Source organism: Mastigoproctus giganteus, chromosome 9, assembly GCF_048544385.1.
Source record: "Mastigoproctus giganteus isolate SK-2022 chromosome 9, ASM4854438v1, whole genome shotgun sequence".
NCBI lineage: Eukaryota > Metazoa > Arthropoda > Arachnida > Uropygi > Thelyphonidae > Mastigoproctus > Mastigoproctus giganteus.
The window spans coordinates 57,205,790-57,227,774 of record NC_143583.1 but is presented as its reverse complement, the minus strand read 5'-3'; the positions used below and the strand labels follow the sequence as shown (position 1 = coordinate 57,227,774).

General features: G+C 36.7%; 1 protein-coding gene across 1 annotated transcript in view; it reads left to right on the top strand.

The window, feature by feature from the left end:
* LOC150080263 (FAST kinase domain-containing protein 4-like) overlaps positions 1-21,985 on the top strand; it is a 97,433-nt gene that overhangs the window by 6,738 nt on the left and 68,710 nt on the right. The window contains exons 2-3 of the mRNA XM_090380669.1: positions 1,982-2,990; positions 21,008-21,283. Of these exons, the coding sequence (XP_090236795.1) occupies positions 2,012-2,990; positions 21,008-21,283 (1,255 nt within the window). The 5' untranslated portion in view covers positions 1,982-2,011. The remainder of the gene's footprint in view (positions 1-1,981; positions 2,991-21,007; positions 21,284-21,985) is intronic.

Genomic DNA, 21,985 nt, shown 5'->3' with positions numbered 1-21,985 from the left:
AAGTTGTTTACTGCTGCCCTTGAGGAAGCTTTCAGAAGATTGGACTGTGCGCAGAAAGGAGTCAATGTGAATGGAGAGTATCTAAACCATTTATGATTTGCAGATGGCATTGTGATCATAAGCCACCATCCTAAAGAATTAGAGGAAAATCTTAATTAGTTATGCAGACTTAGTAAGGATTTCGGACTAAAGATGAATATACTAAAACAAAAGTAATGATGAACAAGTATGCCATAGAAAGGGATATAATCATTGAAGGAGCAGTAATTGAAAAGGTGGATTCATATACTTATCTGGGACAAGTCATTAGTTGTAATAATGATAATGGCTGGAAGCCGATCAGGCTAGCCGGGTCGGTAAAGTGCCTGCCTGTCAACCCAAAGGTCGCGGGTTTGAATCCCGCCTCGTGCTTGGATCAAAGTACTGCAAAAAACCTTGGGTGCATTATGGCCACAGAAGCCGATGCGCCAACAACTACAAAAAAAAAAAAAAAAAAAAAAATGGCTGGAAGTCAAGAGAAAAATAAATTTCGGATGGATAGCATTCAGGAAATAGGCACATACTGAGGAGAATATTCTAATTTGTCTGAAATGTAAAATAATGAACCAATGTATATTCTCCACCATGACTTATGGAAGTGAAACTTGGACACTCACCAAAAGAATGGAAGAGAAGCAGAAAACTACACTGCGAAGAATGTAACAAATTATATTAGGAATCAGACTGTTAGATAAGAAGAGAAACACGTATAAAGACCATTTTTATCAAAACTAAAGAACTGAAAGGGACTTGGGCAGGACACATAGCTCGAAGATATGATGACATATGCACTAGGAAAATAACAGATTGGTACCCAAGAGGAACCAAAAGGAAACCTGGAAGACAACAATGGAGATGGTCAGAGGAAATTCACGAGTTAATGGGTGATAAGTACCACCCACAAACTCGTGAATTTGTGGCCATTGCGCAAAACAGAAGGAACTGGAATGTTTCTGGAGAGGCCTTCATCCTGCAGTGGATTGAAAATGGCTGATGATGATGAACATTCCAGTTTGCATTTTAATAAATATCAGTAATAAACAAAAATACTTCTTCTAGGGCCATGGTCAACCAGATGAATAAAAGTACAGCATTTTTATTTTTTGAATTCTTAATCATGCTCCACTCCCCCATAAATCAAAGAACTAAAAATACCACCTCAAAACTGCTCATTATGTTATTTGATAATTGAATGCACTAGAGATATAAAGGAGTGTGTGCATTACTTAATTGGTTCATTTCTGTGTGTGTGTTATGACTTGTGTCATATTTCTTCATGAAATAAAGAAATCAGAAATTAATAAACCAACCAATCTTGTGTCACGACTCATGCCAGCCCTCCTTCCTCGAGGAATGAGTAATTATTACAATGTGCAATTATAACTATAATTATAAATTGGGAGGGTGACCACCTGGGAATACCGGATGTAGTTGGCTTTTTAACCCCAGGGGCTCACATCTTGTGAGTATGGGCTTGGCACACCCAGGGTCCTGAGCTGGATATCTCTTCCTTGGTGATTCCATTTTATCTCTCTGGGTAGTTCAAAATTTTTTTTTTTGGCTGGTGCAGCATAAGCCTCAGGCTTCCTTGCACCTTATAGCATAGTGTTAATAATAATAATAATAATAATAAATTATAATTAGTAAAAATTATAATGTCTGATGTTTGTAGTTGAAGGTAAATTTATTGTTTTAATTAGTATTACATTACAGTAAAAGAGGAGCTGGAACATGTGTTTGTATAATTAGTTTTTCTGTGTTTTAATAAATTTTTTAATTGCACAGAATAGTGTTAATTCTCTATTTATAGGATACATTGAAAATATCCTTCCACCATATCAGGGTTTGTTGTATTTTTATTAAGGGGATTATTGAAAATATTAAGAAATTAATTTCTTTAATCAGTATTTTCAAATCATTCTTATAATTGATTATCTTTCAGAATTCACAGAAGAGCATTTCTGCCTTAGCCATGTCATTTCTCCTATTTCGTCTTTATGTTGTGCATCGATCAAGTGAATTGAATAATGTGATATTTCATCGCAGGCTATCTTTGGTTTCATCCTTGTGTTACACCAACTCTTATTTGGAAAATGAAGTTAGAAACAAAGATTTAATTTATTCCCTGAGAGACAATTTTGAGTTTCAAAAAGAATCACTAGATTACGTACTTGAAGAGTCTAATTCATTTAGTTTGTTACCACAGCGAGCAATTTATCTTTTGAATATTCTTAGCAGATGGACCCTTCAAAAGCATATTAAGTTGGATGACTTAGAGAATGACTCAAGGTTCCAGAATCTCTGTTTGGTTTTAAGCCAGAAATGCAAGTATATAGATGATTATGCATTATTAAAGGTAATGAAAAGCCTTTCAATTTTGGGAATTTCTGGAGAATCATATGTGCTGAAGGCATTGGAAAGAGAGATGTTATGGAAAGCCCAAAAAATGGACATGAAAAATTTAAGGGATAGTTTTTCTTATTTTGTGTCTAAGGATAGCATACAAAAAGGAAATATTGAAGAACTCAGTGCAGTGATAGAGAAGAGATGGCTTGAGATAACAGATGCTTCAGATGTATGTGATGTTTTACGACAGCAGAAACACTTCAGCAAAAGTTTTCTGAACAGAGTTGAAGATGGTGCTGTTTCAGTGACAGAGAACATGTCGGCATTTGAGCTGTATCAGATGATATGTGCACTTTCAGAAACAAAAAGACGTCCAACCCCATTGCTTCGTGCTATATCTTTTCATCTGAACCAGAAATCTGAAAACTTGACTGCTAAACAGAAGATCAACATTCTTTATGCTTTAAGAAATTTGAATTTTGGAGACTCTGTCTTATTAGAACGACTGTCTAATGATCTATTACCAGAAATTTCTTCAGTGGAAAGAGCTAACTTAATTTCTTCATTGTTGATTTGTTTTGGTAATTTAAGATGGCGACATCCAGGTAATTCTAATTTTATTATTGAAATAACTATATTTTTGTAAACCTCTGTTTTAGGCAGTCTGTTATTAATGTGTTTTTATTACATTTGATTGTTTTTATCACATTTGATAATATTGTATAATAAAAAAAAGTAAGTATTTTGTTCTTTTTTTTTTTTTTAAACAAAAAGAAAATGGTATTGTAACAGGGTGATGAAAAAAGTAATACAATTTAATTAATGGCCATGAAAAAGTAATGCAATTTGATTGATGTCATGAAAACAATGAAATTTCTTGCTTAGTCATGTGGTTGTGTGTGTCAAAATTTATTTTCCAATTACTGAGAGGATGGTGGCATTATTTTGTGTGCAGGATACAAAATCCTGTTAGTAGCATTTAATAATGCTACTAATAGGATTTTATTGAACAGCTGACACTGTTTTTTTCTTTTGTAGTGCTTGATAGTAATAAAAACCAAGAAAATGGTTAGGCCATCATCTGTAAACTGAGATAGTAGCTGTGGATAACCACAAAGCTTAATATGTGTTTTGTAAATCTCCATTTGATGTGGAGTGCAGTGGTTTTGCTTCTGTAAAAGTTCATAGCAATGGAATGAAACATCAGAAGTTGCAAAATATTTGAGAAAAAGCCAGCCAGGGGGCTCACATCCGGTGAGTATGGGCTTGGCACACCCAGGGTCCTGAGCTGGATATCATCATTCTTCTCTTTGCTGGTGATTCCCTTCTACTTTTGACTCTCTCTCTCTCTCTCTCTCAGGGTTACTCGGGAACTTTTTTTTTTTTTTTTTCCTGGTGCAGCATAAGCCTCAGGCTTCCTTGCATCATATGGATATTAATAATAATAATAATAATAATTGTCACAAATTTTATATGTAGTAGTTCTGCATAACCTGTATGCAGTGGATGTACATGTTATGATTTAGTGTTTATTATTTATTTTTTGTTTATCCTGGTGCTGTATAACCTTTGATTTCCTGTATTATGTTGTATATATTAATATTTTGTCCAGTACCCAATAACTTCTGTGTGTGCAAAATGATATTAGACAGTCATGAACCACTCTTCAAATTGCAGTACAGTGAACTCCCTTCTGATTTATTTCTGATCATGTTCCTAGGCAGTTTAATTGTTAAAAAATTTGAAATGAAGAAAGATAAGTTTGTTCATATCATTTTGTTCAACAATAGTTGTGTGAACAGTTGAAGAACTGCAACTGTGCTGTTTTGTTTGAATTCCTCAGTAAAGTGTGTCAAAAAGAGTAGATGGATATTATTATATAATACCGTGATAATTTATCAAGTTATATATATTACCAGTGTCGGACCAAGGTATTTTTGCTCCCTGGGCAGAAAGATTTTTTGCTGCTTCCTTTACTAAGGCTATATATGTGTATATAAATATATATATATTTATAATTATATTAGTGATAAAAAAGGAAAGAAGGAAATTTAAAATGACAATAACTAATATTTATGGGTCAATGCAGTTGCAAGCAATCATGCAATACACTACTCCTACTCCTTTAGTTTTTCTTCTTACTATCTGCATGTTTCTCTTTGCGTTAATTTAATTATTTATTTATTTTTACCATATCCATCACATAGGGGCCACCACATTATTTTGACGATTATTACATTATGTCCTAGATACGGTCAATATGTAGTATGTATTATATATTTAATCTTATTTTAATCATTAAATTATGTTCTCTGTCGGGTCAACGATGATTGATATATGCTTACATTTATATTTTACTTATATTTCTTGCCTTTGATTCTAATATTTCTAAATTTTTTTAACTTTAACATCATTCGATTTATTAATATTCAATTTATATTTGGCCTATACTGGTTTATATTTGGTTTAGATTTAAATTACTTAGCATATATTGATCATCACAGAAACAGAGAACCTCTTGTCGTTTTTTGCCTTTATTCTGGGTGGTTGGCCCCAGTTGAAGTCATCTAGATTGTCGGTAAAAAGCGATAATAATATATATATATATATATTTTTTTTTTGCGTTTTCTTAGGCCCCTGATGGTATTATTATTGGATTGATTTACTTTTTCTAATAATTTTCTATTATCCTTAATATTCTATATATATATATATATATACATATATATATATATATATAGGGGCTTAGAGGGGAACAGGTATTCTGTGTGTTATCAGGCACTCAGTCTAAAACACTGATGGATCCAATATCTTTCTATTACAGAAGATCTAGGAGAAGTCCGGTTGGCCTGCCTCCCTAAAATCCACTCATGCACGCCTTCTCAATGGTAAGCCTTGTTACGTCACATAGGTGGCAACGAACATGTAGAGTGGTTCTCTTCAAGATGCCTGGTCAGCATGAAGAAGAAAAGACCAAACCCTCCAGCATGTGACAGCATGACGAAACAAATGGCCCTCAGTCCTCCAGGAGTGGAGTGGAGTGGATTGGAGTGGAAGCAGAGGATGCTAAGAATCTCTGGGTATGACCAGGCTGCCATGCATGGAAACTGAACTTGGCCAGTTACAAGGTAAGATCACTCATCGGTGAAGATAGGATATTAGAGCTGGACAAGGAATTGGAATATCATTGGTTTGGCTGAAACAAGAAGAAGAAGAAGAAATGAATCACTTATAAGTTTATCAAGTGGAAATCTGCTGTACACCAATGGAAACAGTGAAAGGAGCAAAGGTGGAGTTGGCTTTCTGGTCCATAAAGATATAAAAAACAACATTCTGGAATTCAAAAGTACATCACCAAGGGTGTCAAGACTAATACTCAGGATTTCTAAGAGGTACAAGCTAAAGGTTATAATGATTTATGCACCAACATCGAGCCATGATGATGAAGAGGTTGAAGAAATGTACAACAAAATTGAGAGTCTTCTAGATGAGAAGAAAACCCACTACACTATCATTATGGGAGACTTCAATGCTAAGGTTATAAAAAGACAAAACAGCGCAGGAAGGGGAACTATAGGAAATTTTGGAATTGGTGAAAGAAATGAAAGACTTGTGGAATTTGCAGAATCTTGAGGATTGTCAGTAATGAAAACTTTTTTCAAGAAAAGGGAGAACAGAAAGTGGACACGGAAGAGTCCAAATGGATTAACAACTAATGAAATCGACTTCATCCTGACTAACAGAAGATATATCATGAATGATTTTACCATCCTGAATAAGGTAAATGTTGGAAGTGATCACAAAATGGTAAGATTCACACTTGATATAGATGTAAGAAAAGAAAGAAAAAAAACTGACTCGAGTAAACAATACAAAGTTCTTTGAAAAAACAGAAGAGGAGAAAAAGCAGTAAGTACTGGAACTTAAGAACAAGTTTGAGCTTCTGCAGACTGCTCAGGACCAAGAAGAGGAATATTACAACTTACTGAAAGTGATAAAGCCCAAAAAACCTATAGGTAAAAAGAAATCCAAAGAAGAAAAAATTAGTCAAGAAACACTTGTCATGATGAACCGAAGATGACAAATGAAGATCAAGATAAACATTGACAAGGAGAAAATTGAGTATACTGAGTTATGCAAAGCAATTAGAAAGAGCCTCAGAGAGGACATAAGAAGATTTAACACAAGAAAAGTAGAACAAGCATTAAGGGAAAACAAAGGACTTAAATCAGCAGCCATGAGCAGTAATACAGAAAGACAAATGATACTGAAACTGAAGAATAGGAATGGTGTACTTATAAGTAGCAGAGAAGGCATAATTCAAATAGCGGAAGACTACTATAGAGAATTATACAAGGAGCGAGGGAATGATGCCAGCAGTGGGGAAGATGGATCCCAAATTAGCAACACATACAACATACCCAATATTCTTAAAATTGGGAGGAAGAGACATAACACAAAAACTGGCAAGGCTCTTCATAAAATGTATTATAAAAGGCGTGATGCCTAAGCAGTGGAATAATGCAATCATAGTTTTGCTGCATAAGAAAGGAGATAAATCAGAAATTGGAAATTATAGACCAATTAGCTTGTTATCCCACATCTACAAGTTGTTCACAAGGGTCATTACTAACAGATTAGAAAGAATACTTGATGAGAATCAACCGAAAGAGACAGCTGGCTTTAGGACAGGATTCTCAACTATGGATCACCTTCACGTAATATCACAGCTAATGGAGAAAGAAAATGAATATAAAACACCATTATGCCTGGCATTTGTGGATTATGAAAAGGCATTTGACTCATACAGCATAAGGCAATGTTTCGGGCCCAGGAAAGACACGGCATAGATACCCCATATATTATGATTTTGAAGAAAATATATGAGAACGCTACCTTCTTTATTAGACTAAACAAAGATAATAGCAAATTTAAAATTGAGAAAGTAGTTTGAGAAGGAGACAATATCTCCGAAGCTGTTTACTGCTACCCTTGAGGAAGCTTTCAAAAGATTAGACTGGTCGCAGAAAGGAGTCAGTGTGAATGGAGAGTACCTAAACCATTTAGGATTTGCAGATGACAATGTGGTCATAAGCCATGATACCAAAGAATTAGAGGAAAATCTTAATCAGTTATGCACAGTTAGTAAGGATTTTGGAAAACAAAAGTAATAATGAACAAGTATGCCACAGAAAGGGACATAATGATTGAAGGAGCAGTTATTGAAAATGTGGAGTCGTATACTTATCTGGGACAAGTTATTAGCTGTAATAATGATAAATGGCTGGAAGTCAAGAGAAGAATAAATTTTGGATGGATAGCATTCAGGAAATATAGTCACATACTGAAGAGCAATATCCAGGTTTGTCTGAAATGTAAAATAATGAACCAATGTATACTCCCCACCATGACTTATGGAAGTGAAACTTGGGCACCCACCAAAAGAATGGAAGAGAAGCTGAGAACTACACAGCAAAGAATGGCATGAATCAGACTGTTAGATAAGAACAGAAACACATGGATTAGGCAGCAAACTCAAGTAAAGGACATTCCTATCAAAACTAAAGAACTAAAATGGTCTTCGGCAGGACACATAGCTCGAAGACATGATGACAGATGGACTAAGAAAATAACAGATTGGTACCCAAGAGCAGCTAGAAGAAAACCTGGAAGACAACGGCGGAGATGGATAGATGAAATTCATGAGTTTTTGGGTAGTAAATGGATGGCCATTGCACAAACCAGAAGGAACTGGAAAGTTGCTGGAGAGGCCTTCATCCTACAGTGGATTGAAAATGGCTGATGATGATGATGATGAGTCTCATTGATAGAAATGCAGAAAAGACGTGATGATATTATTACTTAGACCATCTGAGTGCAGGGCCCTGCTCGACAGAACCAGTTGAACATGGTTTTGGCTGGCCCAGCCAGTGCTGCCTGAACAGTTATTTTTGTAGCTTGTAAGCGACATCTTAGTCAGCCAATTTCTAATACAATTTCTTCATGATGAAATTCATCGAAAATTTCTGTTAACTTTGAAATATGCATTTCATATTCTTCTTTCTTCGCAACAACCAGATTATAAAGTTGAATATAGCCAACATCATTTTCTTGCAGGGATGTCTCTCCAAACATATGCATTTCATCTTTATTGTCTGCTGGTCAATTGAATCGAACTTCTCCTAATGTTCCTGCTAATATTTTCATGAAACAGCGAGAGTTGGGATGGTCATGAATAGAAGAGGACTGTCCTTTGGTGGACTGTACCCTCTTCTTTACATGGAGTGTGTTAATTTTTATATAGGAACAGAGAAAATCTTTGCACAGGTATGTTAATTTTTATATAGAAACAGAGAAATTCTTTGTACAGGTGGACAGGATGTTGGTACTCTGTCTCCTTAATGGGTGGGTGTCCCCTTCTGCTCCTGCCAATGCAGTTGGGAAGAAGCCTTGGTTGTTTTTCTTGGATTTGATCCTGCAATAACACCTTCTTACAGCTTGGTTTTGCTGGTTAATATGAGTAACTTCTGTTGAGCTCTCTGGCTGCTGGTAGATGGCTGTTCATTGAACTCTTCATCCTTTGGAGAATACCGGCAATGATCAATTTCTAGGATGTGATGCTTGTGCTCACTGTGAAAGTGTCTCTTCATCGATTTCTGTTGTAGCATACTTATCCAGCTCGTGATGATCAGTCTCTAGGATGTGATGCTTGTGCTCATCTGTGGACAGTGTCTCTTCATTGGTTTCTGCTGTAGCCTACTTGCCGGGTTGTTGTGTTGTAGCTGAGGGGATGATCATTGCACAGAACAGTTGATTTGTAATGTGAAATTTGTATTGTAAATAATTGTGTACTGTACTATACGTATTTCTATATTTATGGCAGATTTGTCAGATTTCTTTTGTGTAGGGGCTGCTTTACTCAATAAATGAAATGAATGTCCTTCACACCATGTTAAGATCATATTAAACTTTCCATTTCCTTTATCCACAAAGTTCCGTGTGTATCTTTTTTATAAAACCTTTTTTATTTTTATTTAAGCCAATCATCTGTTTTGCTTTGATAATCAGATAAAACACAAAGTACCTCCTTAGGATTTGCTTCACCTTCAAAAATTTGATGTAATTTTTTTACATCAAATTTTTACATAATGCATAGGTTAGGAGAGAAATCCCTGCAAGAAAATGATGTTGGTTATATTGATGATTTACAGGGACTTCATCTTAGTTTGCATGTATATTCACCTCCATTTAAACAAGTTCACCTCTTCAACAGACACACCGTGTGCCAAATTGAGAAATCGTTATCATTCTGCAGCATGTTTGAAAAGTTTCAAGTGATATACGGTTGAATAATGGCAAACGTTGAAAGAATTTTGTCCATCATTTTCGACCAAACCTCCAATTCTCAACGAAACCTATCCAGGCATTCATACATCACTATTTTTAATTCTTCTTCATCTTGAACTGACAGTCCAGCATCATTTATCATTTCTCCTGGCATTTGTTTTTTTATCCCTATTCTTCCTCTCCTTTCTATTGAAATGCCCATTTCCTCACAAGTTGTATTTTATTTTATTTCTATTATTTTACAATTTTATTTCTTTCTTAATTAATAATTTTAAGGTCTATAACTTCACAACACATTTTTCCACGCTTATTCTGACTATTGAGGCAGTGTTAGTTGGGTCGGAAAACAGCTAGCTTGGGAGGGATACATGGACTAATAGATTAACAGTAGCCGCTGCCAGGGGTGAAAGTGATTCTTGCACTGCTTCTATTGGAATGAGCAGCAGCCTGGAAAACAAAATACAGAGGATTTCAGAGACTGCTGGGAGTAATTGCAGTACAAGAAAACACATGGGCTGTGTTAGGGTAGCTAAGAATAGGAACAGGTGCAAGTATACTTGCTTGTACACTAATGCCAGGAGTTTGGTAAATAAATTTGATGAATTTGAGGTGTTTGTCAAAACATCAAAAGCAGATATTGTTGGGATATCAGAGACGTGGTGTCACACAGATATAAGGAATGCAGAAATGGAATTTGGGGAGTACAATGTGTACAGAAAGGATAGACAGGATAGGAAGGGAGGAGGGGTTATGCTGTTAGTTAAGAAACACATAAAACCCAAGGAAGTACAGCCAGTCCACATGGCTGGACAGTGCAGTGACGAGTCAGTTTGGTGTGACGTAAGCACTGAGAAATCAGAATTGAGAGCAGGAGTATGGTATAGGCCTAATGACTCTGATGAGTATAATAAACAACTGTACAGGGAAATAGAGTGGGCCAGTAAATCAGAGTTCCTTATAATGGGGGATTTTAATTTTCCAGATATTGATTGAAATTTGTGGGTTGGTCACTCACACACTAGCAAGGCTTTTGTGGATGTATTGGATGATTGTTTTCTACAGCAGCATGTTTGGGAGGCAACTAAAGGGAGTAATACTCTTTATCTGATTATCAGTAGTGATACTTCATGCATTAAGAATCTGCAGATAAAGGAACCACTTAGGTGGCAGTGATCACAGTGTGCTGAAGTGGGATTTACTCAAAGAGGTAACTACCATCAGGGGTAAAGGGAAGGGTTTTTTGCTTTCATAAAGGTGACTAAGGAGGTCTGAGACTATTTCAATTCTATACAGTGGGACCAACTGATGATGTTACCAACAGCAAATTCAAAATGGGAAGCATTCAAAGAATTAATCTTGGATGCTACTAGAAATACAACTCAGAAATATTGTTCATGGTTTAGGCTTAAATGGATGTCAGATGAACTAATTAGACATGTGGCAGAGAATCAAAATGCACGGGATACATATAAATTAATGGGTGACACAGAAGCCTATGATAGATATAAGCTGGTCTGTAACCAAGTCACAAAGGAGGTTAGGCAGGCAAAGGCAGGTTATGAGAAATCTTTGGCAAAGGATGCAAAGAAAAACAGCAGAGTTCTTTACTTATGTAAACCCTAGAAGGAATGTGATCAATCAGATTGGTCCACTTGATATCAATGGTTCATCTGTTGATGTTCCTGCTCAGGTAGCTAACAAACTAAATGAGTAATTTGCGTCTTCACACATGAGGAGTTATTCAGGGAGGGGAATGCCAGAAGTGAATTAAACTGGCAGTGAGCAAGATGATTTTGTAATAACTGAGAGCAAAGTGGAGGAGAAATTGTTGAAGATAAACACAAGAAAAGCACTTGGGGTGGATGGGATCTATCCAGTTATATTAAAGGAGGCAGCAAATGAAGTAAGCAAACCCTTAGCCATAATTATGAGCGCTTCCTTGGACTCAGGGGAGGTACCCATGGACTGGGGATGTGCAAATGTGACCCCAATTCACAAAGGAGGAGCAAAGGGCAACTCAAGTGATTACAGACCTGTTAGTTTAACTTTTGTTCCAGGGAAATTAATGGAGGCACTGGTTAAAGAAGCATTGCAGGATCATCTAGACAAGACTTCAGTTATAGCTCGGATACAGCATGGTTTTGTTAAGGGGGAAGTCTTGTGTGACCAGTTTGATTGGATACTATGATGTGGTCACAAAGGAACTGGATGCAGGAGATAACTCTGATATCATATATTTGGATCTTAGAAAGGCTTTTGATACTATTGCACATGGAAAACTGCTGCATGCATTGGAGGCAAATTGCTGCTAGGGATAAAGGGATGGTTGAGTGGGAGAAAACAGAGCGGTAATCAGTGGACACTGCTCTCTTCATGGACTAATGTTATTAGTGGAGTCCCTCGTGGTTTAGTGTTGGGTCCATTGTTGTTTTATGTATTTATTAATGATATTGATGGTGACTCAGGCTTAAAGTCCAAGTTTGCAGACGATATGAAGGTTGGCAGATTTGTTAATGACAATAATGACAGTATGCTGCTGCAACAGCATTAGCATTAGTAGAGGTATATGATGCAAGCTTATGCAGCATCAGCCAAAAAAAAAAAAAAAAAAAACCTCCCATTTCACCCCTCCGTTTATTCGAAATACCTGTCCAGCTGAGCCTTAAATTTATTTAGGCTATCAACTTCCATAACAAGGGATGAAAGTCTGTTCCACCAACCAATTACTTGCTGGCTAAAGGCAAATTTCTGCACATCTATCCTACATCTGTCTTTCCTCAATTTGAATTGTGCCCTCAGATGATTATTCTGAGCAAGAGGAAGAATCCCATCGGCATTGAGCATGCTCAAACCATTCAAGGCTTTATACACCTCTATCAGATCACCTCGCCAGTGCCTAGTCGCCAGACACTGTAATTTGCAAAACTTAAGCCTTTCTTCGTAAGAGCAACCCTTTGTTCTATTCACTAATCTTGTTGCCCTTATCTGTACTTGTTCCAGCAGCTCTACATCCTTCTTGAAATGAGGACTTCAGACCTGTATACAGTACTCAAGGTGTGGCCTGACCATTGCCTTATACAAGGGAATAATCACCTCCTTATCCCTGCTAGAAAAATTCCTGTATATCATTGACAAGACACCATGAGCTACTCTTGGAGCCCATCTGTACTGCTCTGAGAACTTCATATCTGCCTGCACAATTACCCCCAGGTCCTTTTCATTCTCTACCACTGTCAGCGTTGTACCACAGAGTTGATACGTTGCTCTGGGGTTACTGTTTCCCATATGTAGTACTTTACATTTGTCAATGTTAAACTTCATTTGCAACCTCTCAGCCCATCTGCTCAACTTTTCCAGTCCTGTTTCAGCAGCATAGCGTCAGTAGTGCCCTTAACAACCCTGCCAACCTTTGTATCATCTGGAAACTTGGAGATTAAGCTTGATATACCATCATCAATATCATTTATAAATACAGAAAACAATAATGGACCCAACACTGAACCCTGAGGGACTCCACTAATAACATTAGTCCATGATGAGCAGTGTCTATTGATTACCACTCTGTCTTCTCTCCCTTTGGGCCTAAACCCAGAACAGTATTTGTTAGTTGGAACAAAAGCCTCGTAGCTTCCAAGATTACTTCCTTGAATGCTTCCCATTTAGAATTTGCTGTTGGTAACATCATCATTTGGTCCTACCGTATAGAACTTAAAAAATCTCTGAGACCACTGTAGTCACCTTTACGAAATCAAAACCCCTCCCCTTTAACCCTGATGTTAGTTACATCTTTAAGTAAATCTCACATCAGTACACTGTGATCACTGCCACCTATTGGTTCCTTTATCTGTAAATTCTTTATGCATGAAAAATCACTGCTAATAATCAGATCAAGAGTGTTACTCCCTCTGGTTGCCTCTCTAATATGCTGCTGTAGAAAACAATCATCCAATAAATTCCCAAAAGTCTTGCTAGTGTGCGAGTGACCAACCCACCAGTCAATATCTGGGAAATTAAAATCCCCCATTATAAGACACTTATTTACTGAACCACTCTATTTCTCTGTATAGTTGTTCATTCCACTCATCAGAGTCATTAGGCCTATAACAAACTCCTAACCTCATTTTTGCTTTCCCAGTGCTTATGTCACACCAAAATGACTCAACACTGCACTGTCCCTCTATATCAACTGGATGCACTTCCTTAGACTTTGTGTTTCTTAACTAACAGCATAACCCCTCCTCCTTTCTTCCTATCTTGTTTATCCTTTCTGTACACATTGTACTTCCCAAATTCCAATTCTACATTCCTTATATCCAGTGGCAGCTCATGACTCTGATGTACGAGGGTGCTGCCTTTTAAAGTTACATTAAATTGCCTTGGTTATGAGACATGTAGACATAGATAGTAATAATAATAAGCAAGTTAAAAATACTACAAAACATTAACTTGACACTTACCATTAATGGACTTGGGTAATCTTGAAATTTTATTTAAAAATAAAATCCAGTCTTCGATTTTTATTTGTTAAAAATAGATTAATAACTTTTTCAATCAGGTTTGGTGCACTTTTCAAATCAGCATTGCTTGCTCCGCTCCCTTTGACTTGTTTTATCACCTCTAACATCACCTCTTTTATCCCGCGGACCACTACCATGATGATTTTTTTCCATAAAAGTAACATTCTAAATATGAAATGGTACATACACTTGTTTTTGCACTCCAAGTTATTTGCAAAAAATTGGATATCATTAATGTTAATATAATTAATAATATAATGGCCTTATAATGATAAAAAAAGTATAATAAATAAACACAGATATATTCATTATGAAAAATGCAAAAAAACATTTTAAATTTCATTTTATTAAAAAAGAATTAACAGAAACAATATTAACAATTATCAAATATCGAGTGCACTTCGACATATAAACGATTGATTATAGCAAAATAATCAGTGTGACATATGTTGCTGCTTGTTTGAAATAAGCGGTTGGATTCTTGGCTCCAATGATGTTACTGCAACACGGAGAGCCGTTTGTATTTCTAGCCGACAGCGGTACTTGTTTTTAATTGCCGTAACTGATGAAAATGTCTTTTCACACATGTATGTAGTTGCATATGGAATTAAAATTTTGATGGCCTTTTCACTCAGCGCTCAGTACTCACTTTTTACGGAAAGCCAAAAATGAGATCTTGTTAGGGACGAGTGGAATTTACCTTTGAGACTGTCGTTGGATGATAGATTGATTAGGCTGTCTTTTTCTTTCATGTTCAAATTACTATCCTCGATTTTCGCCGAAAATGGATCTATTATCCACGTATTTCCGTGTCTGGGGTCCTCTTTCTTTGGGTAATAATGACCAAAAGAGTCAGTGAGCGACTGTAAGTGCAATCGAACGAGTTATTACCTGTCGGTTGACATCCTCCTGTTTCATATAATAATCAAAATTTGGGAACATTTGCAGATCTTCTGCCAACCGCGTTTGCCACAGCAATATCTTCCTTTGAAATGCATCCATTTTGCTTCCAGTGTGAACACATCCATAAGCTGTCCAGGACGTGTTCAGCTCGTTTAACAGAGAAAAAATATCTGCCAGGTATGCAAGCTTGGCTAGTCAATCATTGTCGGACAAGAGATCATGGAACCTCGAATTATTTTGCTGCTGGAAGAATAACTTGATTTCTTGATGCAGGTCGAACAATCGGGTTAGTACTTTGCCCCTCGACAGCCATCTCAGCTCAGCGTGAAGAAGAACATGAGTATGCTGAGAGCCCATTTCTTCACAAAGTGCCTCAAATATTCGAGAATTGAGCGCTTTGTGGCGAATTTTGCTTATAATTTTAATTACATCAGAGAGTATTTTGTGCAGTTCTGGAGATAATCTTTTTGCCACAAGTTCCTCATGATGTATAATGCAATGAGTAAACAAGATGTCTGGGTGTCCAACATCTTTCACTTTTGCAACAACTCCTGAACGATGTCCAGTCATGCTTGCGGCACCATCTGTGCATATCCCAACACATTTCTTCCATTCAATACTGTGTTTCAAGAAATAACCATTAAGTGCATTGAAAATTTCAGAGCCGGTTGTTCTACTCGACAAGATTAGCAAACAGAGGAGTTCTTCCTTTAATTCTCCTTGGCAATCAAACCTCACAAAACAGAGAAGAACTGCCTTGTTAGTTATGTCTGTTGATTCGTCAAGTTGAATTGATTAAAACGTAGAATTTTTCACAAGTGCAATCACTTAATTTTCAATATCTTCAATTCTGTGCTTCACAGTGTTAGCGGACATAGGAATTCCTTTCAGTTTCTGGACAGCCTGTTTCCCCAAAACCTCTTCACAGGCTTGTAACAAGCAAGGCTTAATTAATTCTTCTCCAATCATATACGCTTTTTAAATCTTGCGATTTGAAGTGCTATCAAATAAGAAGCTTTTACTAAGGATTTATCTTCAACAATCATTGTTGCTAATGAACTTTTTTGCTTTTGCAAATTTTCATGCATCCTTTGGAAGTACTCAACTGGCTTTTTAGCTAAATCTGGGTGTTTTGACTGCAAGTGCCTGCCGAGTTTCGAAGGTTTCATGGCATCATTGGATAACCTCTCAGAACATATAATGCAAAGCGGCCATGGATCCAGTTCACTTCCAGGTTCTTGAGTAAATCCAAAGTTCAAGTAGTCCGCATCATATTTTCTTGAAACTTTGAATTTTTTCTCCTCTCCGCCTCCAGTTCTAATGTCCTTCCTGATGATGCCTTGTGGTGGCTGCGGAGGCTCTGATTCATTAACCAACTCATGACAACGCGGCGTATTGGGGTTATTTTATATGAATCTAAACCAAACAAGAAATAAGATATTTATCAAACTCAAGCTCTTTGATATCATTAAATATCACACTGTGCACAGTTAAAATAAAAATATCACTGGTCACTTACCTAAGAACTGCACTGTGCCCAGGCTAGGCCATCGATTAGAAATAGCTTTCTATATTTTTTTACAATAAAAGCATCGCTAATACCGGATATTGAACTGGGCCTTTTATAAACATGCAACGTAATAAGACGAAAATTGCAAAAAAGTAGAATCAGAATATAATGAAACATTTTAATAAACACGAAAATTGCAAATATTTAAATTACTCTGCAGACCACCAAAATTCTCTCGCGGACCACTGTTCTAGACCTTTCCTATAGCTAGCCTGCAGCCTCTCTTGGAGGAAATTAAATGAAAGGGATAATGGTTGCAGATTTAACCTTTGGTGGGGTGAGATCTGTATCCACTTGAGGGTTATTTTCTGCAGAAGGCATAAGCAGTATTTATCACAGAATTGTCAACAGGAATCACCGGCTCAGTAGAGTTAATTAGCTGTAATTCAGCATTATCAGAAGCAGTGTCACGTGAAAATTGATCATTCTGTGTTATCATCGGTTCCATCTGATCTGAGTTCAAAGGAGTCTATCCAACACATGGAAAAAACATCAGTAGAAAGCCTGTGGAATATTGTGAGCCGTATACTGTTCAACAAATCACAATTGTCAACAGGCACAACTAGAACTTCAGTAATGCAGAATAGTATGTTTTTTTTTTCTTTCAAATGTCATGCATGTATGCAAAGGCTAAACAAATGTGTCACTTCCTAAAAGGGAGTGATATGTTGGAAGATAAACCACATTGTCTGAACCTGGAAGGCACTTGTCAAGGTCACTCATATCATTATCGGATGCACCATTTAAGCAATTAACAATGGTTGAAAGTGCGCATGAGCAAAAGCAACAAAGAGCATAAGGAAGAACAGCGAATACTTATTTTTAGTCCACTGTTGTGACTGGAATCACCAAGCACTTCCAGAAGTCAATATCCACAGAGTGGTGTTTAGCATTAGCATTAGCAAAGGCACATGATTCAAGAAAGCAAGCTTATATAGCATCAGCCAAGAAAAAAAAAACAAAAAAACCCTTTATTTCACCCATCAAATTGCTCCAAATGTTTGTCAAGTTCTACCTTGAATCTATTTAAGCTATCAACTTCTACAACGACAGATGGAAGTTTGTTCCAGCAATCAACTATCCGCTGGCTAAAGGCAAACTTCTGCACATCTATCCTACAACCGTCTCTCCTCAATTTGAATTTATGCCCTCTCAGGCGATTATGCTGAGCAAGAGGAAGAATCCCATCATTATTGATCATGATCAAACCATTTAAGGCTTTGTACACCTCAGTCAGATCACCTTGCAGGTGCCTAGTCTCCAGACAGTGTAATTTGCAAAACTTAAGCCTTTCTTCGTAAGAGCAACCCTTTGTTCCATTCACTAATCTTGTTGCCCTTCTCTGTACTTGTTCCAACAGCTCTACATCCTTCTTAAAATAAGGTCTCAGACATCCTTCTTAAAATACAGTACTCAAGGTGTGGCCTGACCATTGCCTTATACAAGGGGATAATCACCTCCTTATCCCTGTTAGAAAAATCCCTGTATATCATTGACAAGACACTATGAGCTACTCTTGCAGACCGTCTGCACTGCTCAGAAAACTTCATATCTGCCTGCACAATTACCCCCTGATCCTTTTCATTCTCTACCACTGTCAGTGTGGTACCACAGAGTTAATATGTTACTCTGGGATTACTGCTTCCCATATGTAGTACTTTACATTTGTCAATGTTAAACTTCATTTGCCACCTCTCAGCCCATCTGCTCAAATTTTCTAGATCCTGTTGCAGCAGTGTACTGTCATTAGTGTCATTAACAACCCTGCTAACCTTCGTATTCTCTGCAGACTTGGACATTAAGCCTGATATACCATCATCAATATCATTTATAAATACAGAAAACAACAATAGACCCAAAACTGAACCCTGAGGGACTCCACTAATAACATTAGTCCACGAAGAGCAGTGTCCATTGATTGCCACTCTCTGTCTTCTCCCACTCAACCATTCCTTTATCCATAGCAGCAATTTGCCTGCAATGCCACACAGTTCCAATTTGTGCAGCAGTCTTCCATGTGCAACAGTATCAAAGACTTTTCTAAGATCCAAATATATGATATCAAAGTTATTCTTTACATCCAGTTCCTTTGTGACTACATCATAGTATCCAATCAGATTGGTCAGGCAAGAGTTCCCCTTAACAAAACTATGCTGTGTCCGAGCTATAACTGAATTCTTGTTTAGATGATCCTGCAGTGCTTCTTTAACCAGTGCCTCCATTAATTTCCCTGGAACAGAAGTTAAATTAACAGGTCTGTAATTACCTGTATCTTCCTTTGATCCTCCTTTGTGGAGTGGGGTCACATTTGCACATCTCCAGTCCATGGGTACCTCCCCTGAGTCCAGGGAAGCTCTCATAATTATGGCTAAGGGTTTACTTACTTCCTTTGCCACATCCTTTAATATAACTGGATAGATTCCATCCACCCCTGGTGCCTTTCTTGTGCTTATCTTCAACAATTTCTCCTCCACTTTACTCTCAGTTATTACAAGATTATCTAGCTTACTGCCAGAGTTGAATACATCTCTGGCATTCCCCTCCCTGAATAACTCCTCATGTGTGAATGTCGATGCAAAATATTCATTTAGTTTGTTAGCTACCAGGGCAGGATCATTAACAGTTGAATCATTGATATCAAGTGACCAATCTGATTCATCCCCTTCCTTCTAGAGTTTACATAAGTAAAGAACTCTTTGCTGTTTTTCTTTGCATCCTTTGCCAAAGATTTCTGCCTTCGCCTGCCTAACCTCCTTTGTAACTTGTTTACAGACCACTTATATCTATCATAGGCTTCTGTAACACATAATTTATATGTATCCTATAGTATGAATCAGAGCTGTAATACTCAATATGTTCTACGTTGATAATAATATTAGTAAATTAATAAGAGGAGTTTACCTCAATGTAGTACGTAGAACACTTCCGTATGATACCCTCCAGAAATTAAAACGGAAAAAACGAAAAAATCGACAACTTACCGGCACATTAAAGTAAAATATAAATAATTAAATAATCAATTTAACACAATTCAAAATCAATTCTGAATTGTGTTAAATTGATTATTGAATTCTGAATCTTCCTGAAGCTGACAATGCTTTTCGACCGACTGTCGTGAACACAGGAATTTTCATTCCTGTGTTCATGACAGTCGGTTGAAAAGCATTGTCAGCTTCAGGAAGGAAAATCGTTTTGAATATTTTCGTTAGATTCTTTTAATTGCGTTAATTTGAATTTTAATTGTTTTAAATTGATTTTGAATTGTGTTAAATTGATTATTTAATTATTTATATTTTACTTTAATGTACCGGTAAGTTGTCGATTTTTTCGTTTTTTCCGTTTTAATTTCTGGAGGGTATCATACGGAAGTGTTCTACGTACTACATTGAGGTAAACTCCTCTTATTAATTTACTAATATGTATCCTATGCATTTTTCTTCTTCGTCATATGTTTGATTAGTTCATCTGACATCCATTTAGGCCTAAATCTTGAACAAAATTTTTTGTTGGTATGAAAAGCCTAGTAGCTTCCAAGATTTTTCAGAGCACAACTTACAACCATCCAAAACCAACAGTCCTCCTAGTGGTTCTAAATCAGGTAGGCAATGAAATTGGCAGTTTAATTCTTGATAAATATGTCTGGTATCACTACTATAGTCTGTTCAGAGAAACAACTATTGCTTTATACAAGGGGATAATCACCTCCTTATCCCTGTTAGAAAAATTCCTGTATATCATTGACAAGACACTATGAGCTACTCTTGCAGACCGTCTGCACTGCTCAGAAAACTTCATATCTGCCTGCACAATTACCCCCTGATCCTTTTCATTCTCTACCACTGTCAGTGTGGTACCACAGAGTTAATATGTTACTCTGGGATTATAGTATACCTTTATCCAGTCCTGCATTGACCAGAGAATAACTGGGATTATATATGTAACAAAACAAATACCTCAAAAAAAAACAAAACAGAACAAAAATTTTTTCTATTGTTGTTTACCAGAACTACTGTTTGAAATCGGAGATTGCATAAATAATGGCAGATAATCACCTGTTGTATTTTCCTACTGTGAAATTAATGGCAAAAAATATATATTTTTTTTCAGGATTTTTTCACATTTTATTGTTTTCTTCAGACTTTTTTTTTTTTTTCCCTCTTCAATTTTAAGCTGCTAACCAAAAGATTGAATTCCAGTTTATTAATTGGTAACTCATTGTAATGTGGTACTATATATTTTAGGTTTTTTTGCTTATTTATTTTTTAATATTTATATTATTTTATAGCACTTCTGGAAGAATGTGGAAAATGGATTCAAGAACATTTAGATTCTTGTGGAATCCGTGAAGTTGTCTCATATATACTAGCTCTTGCAAAAGTAAATTATATTCCTGAAGAAGTAAACTCCATTTTCAATAAGTTGCTCCCTCAACTTACAAGGGAACGTATTGGTGTGGATTCTGTTTGGTTGGATTTGGTATGGTCATTAGCAATCCTAGGACAAGTTACTAGAAATCATTTAGTTTCTGTTTTACAGCCTACTTTCTATCAGCCATTAATTGGTAAGATTTCCTCTTGTATGCTCTTCATATCTGAATGATATTAAGTCCAGACCAAATATGTTTAAAAATGTATAGTGGGTGAAGGTAAAGAAAGCCAACACGAGAATCACGGAAAACTTTGGGAAACTTACCAAGCAAACTCGTTTCCCCTCTACCACAGTTTCTTTCTGCATTCGTGGTAAACAGATGGTGCATGTTATTGGTAGTGGCAGTAGAAGTCAATAATGATGTATTGATTAGTTTTTTCTCATTATTAAAAGAAGATTATTGGAGTTCATGAGTGTAATGTCTTTGTGGCTGAAATTTACTTATGAGTACCCTCTCCAGACGGCCTCAATCTTTGGGTGTTTATCCCCTCTTCCCGCTGTTTTAAACTATGATAACAACTTCTACAGATGGTGCGTGTTATCGGTAGTGGCAGTAGAAGTTGTTTTTCTATTTTAAAACAGCGGGTTGTTGTTATTTGGTTTTTAGGAGCATTAGCAACTAAGGCCATATTGCTCCGGGGATATGCGGTGGTCATTCCCTGACCTTTCCGCATTCTCCGTATTTGGTGGTCACGGGCTCGAACCCCGGTCTAATCAAGAAGTGTGCACTATGCACTGCTGCTCCTGCCCACCTGGCTACAGAGTGATACTTTTGAGCACTGATACTACGCGTATCAGTGCTCAAAACAGCAGGAAGGGGGGGATAAACACCCTA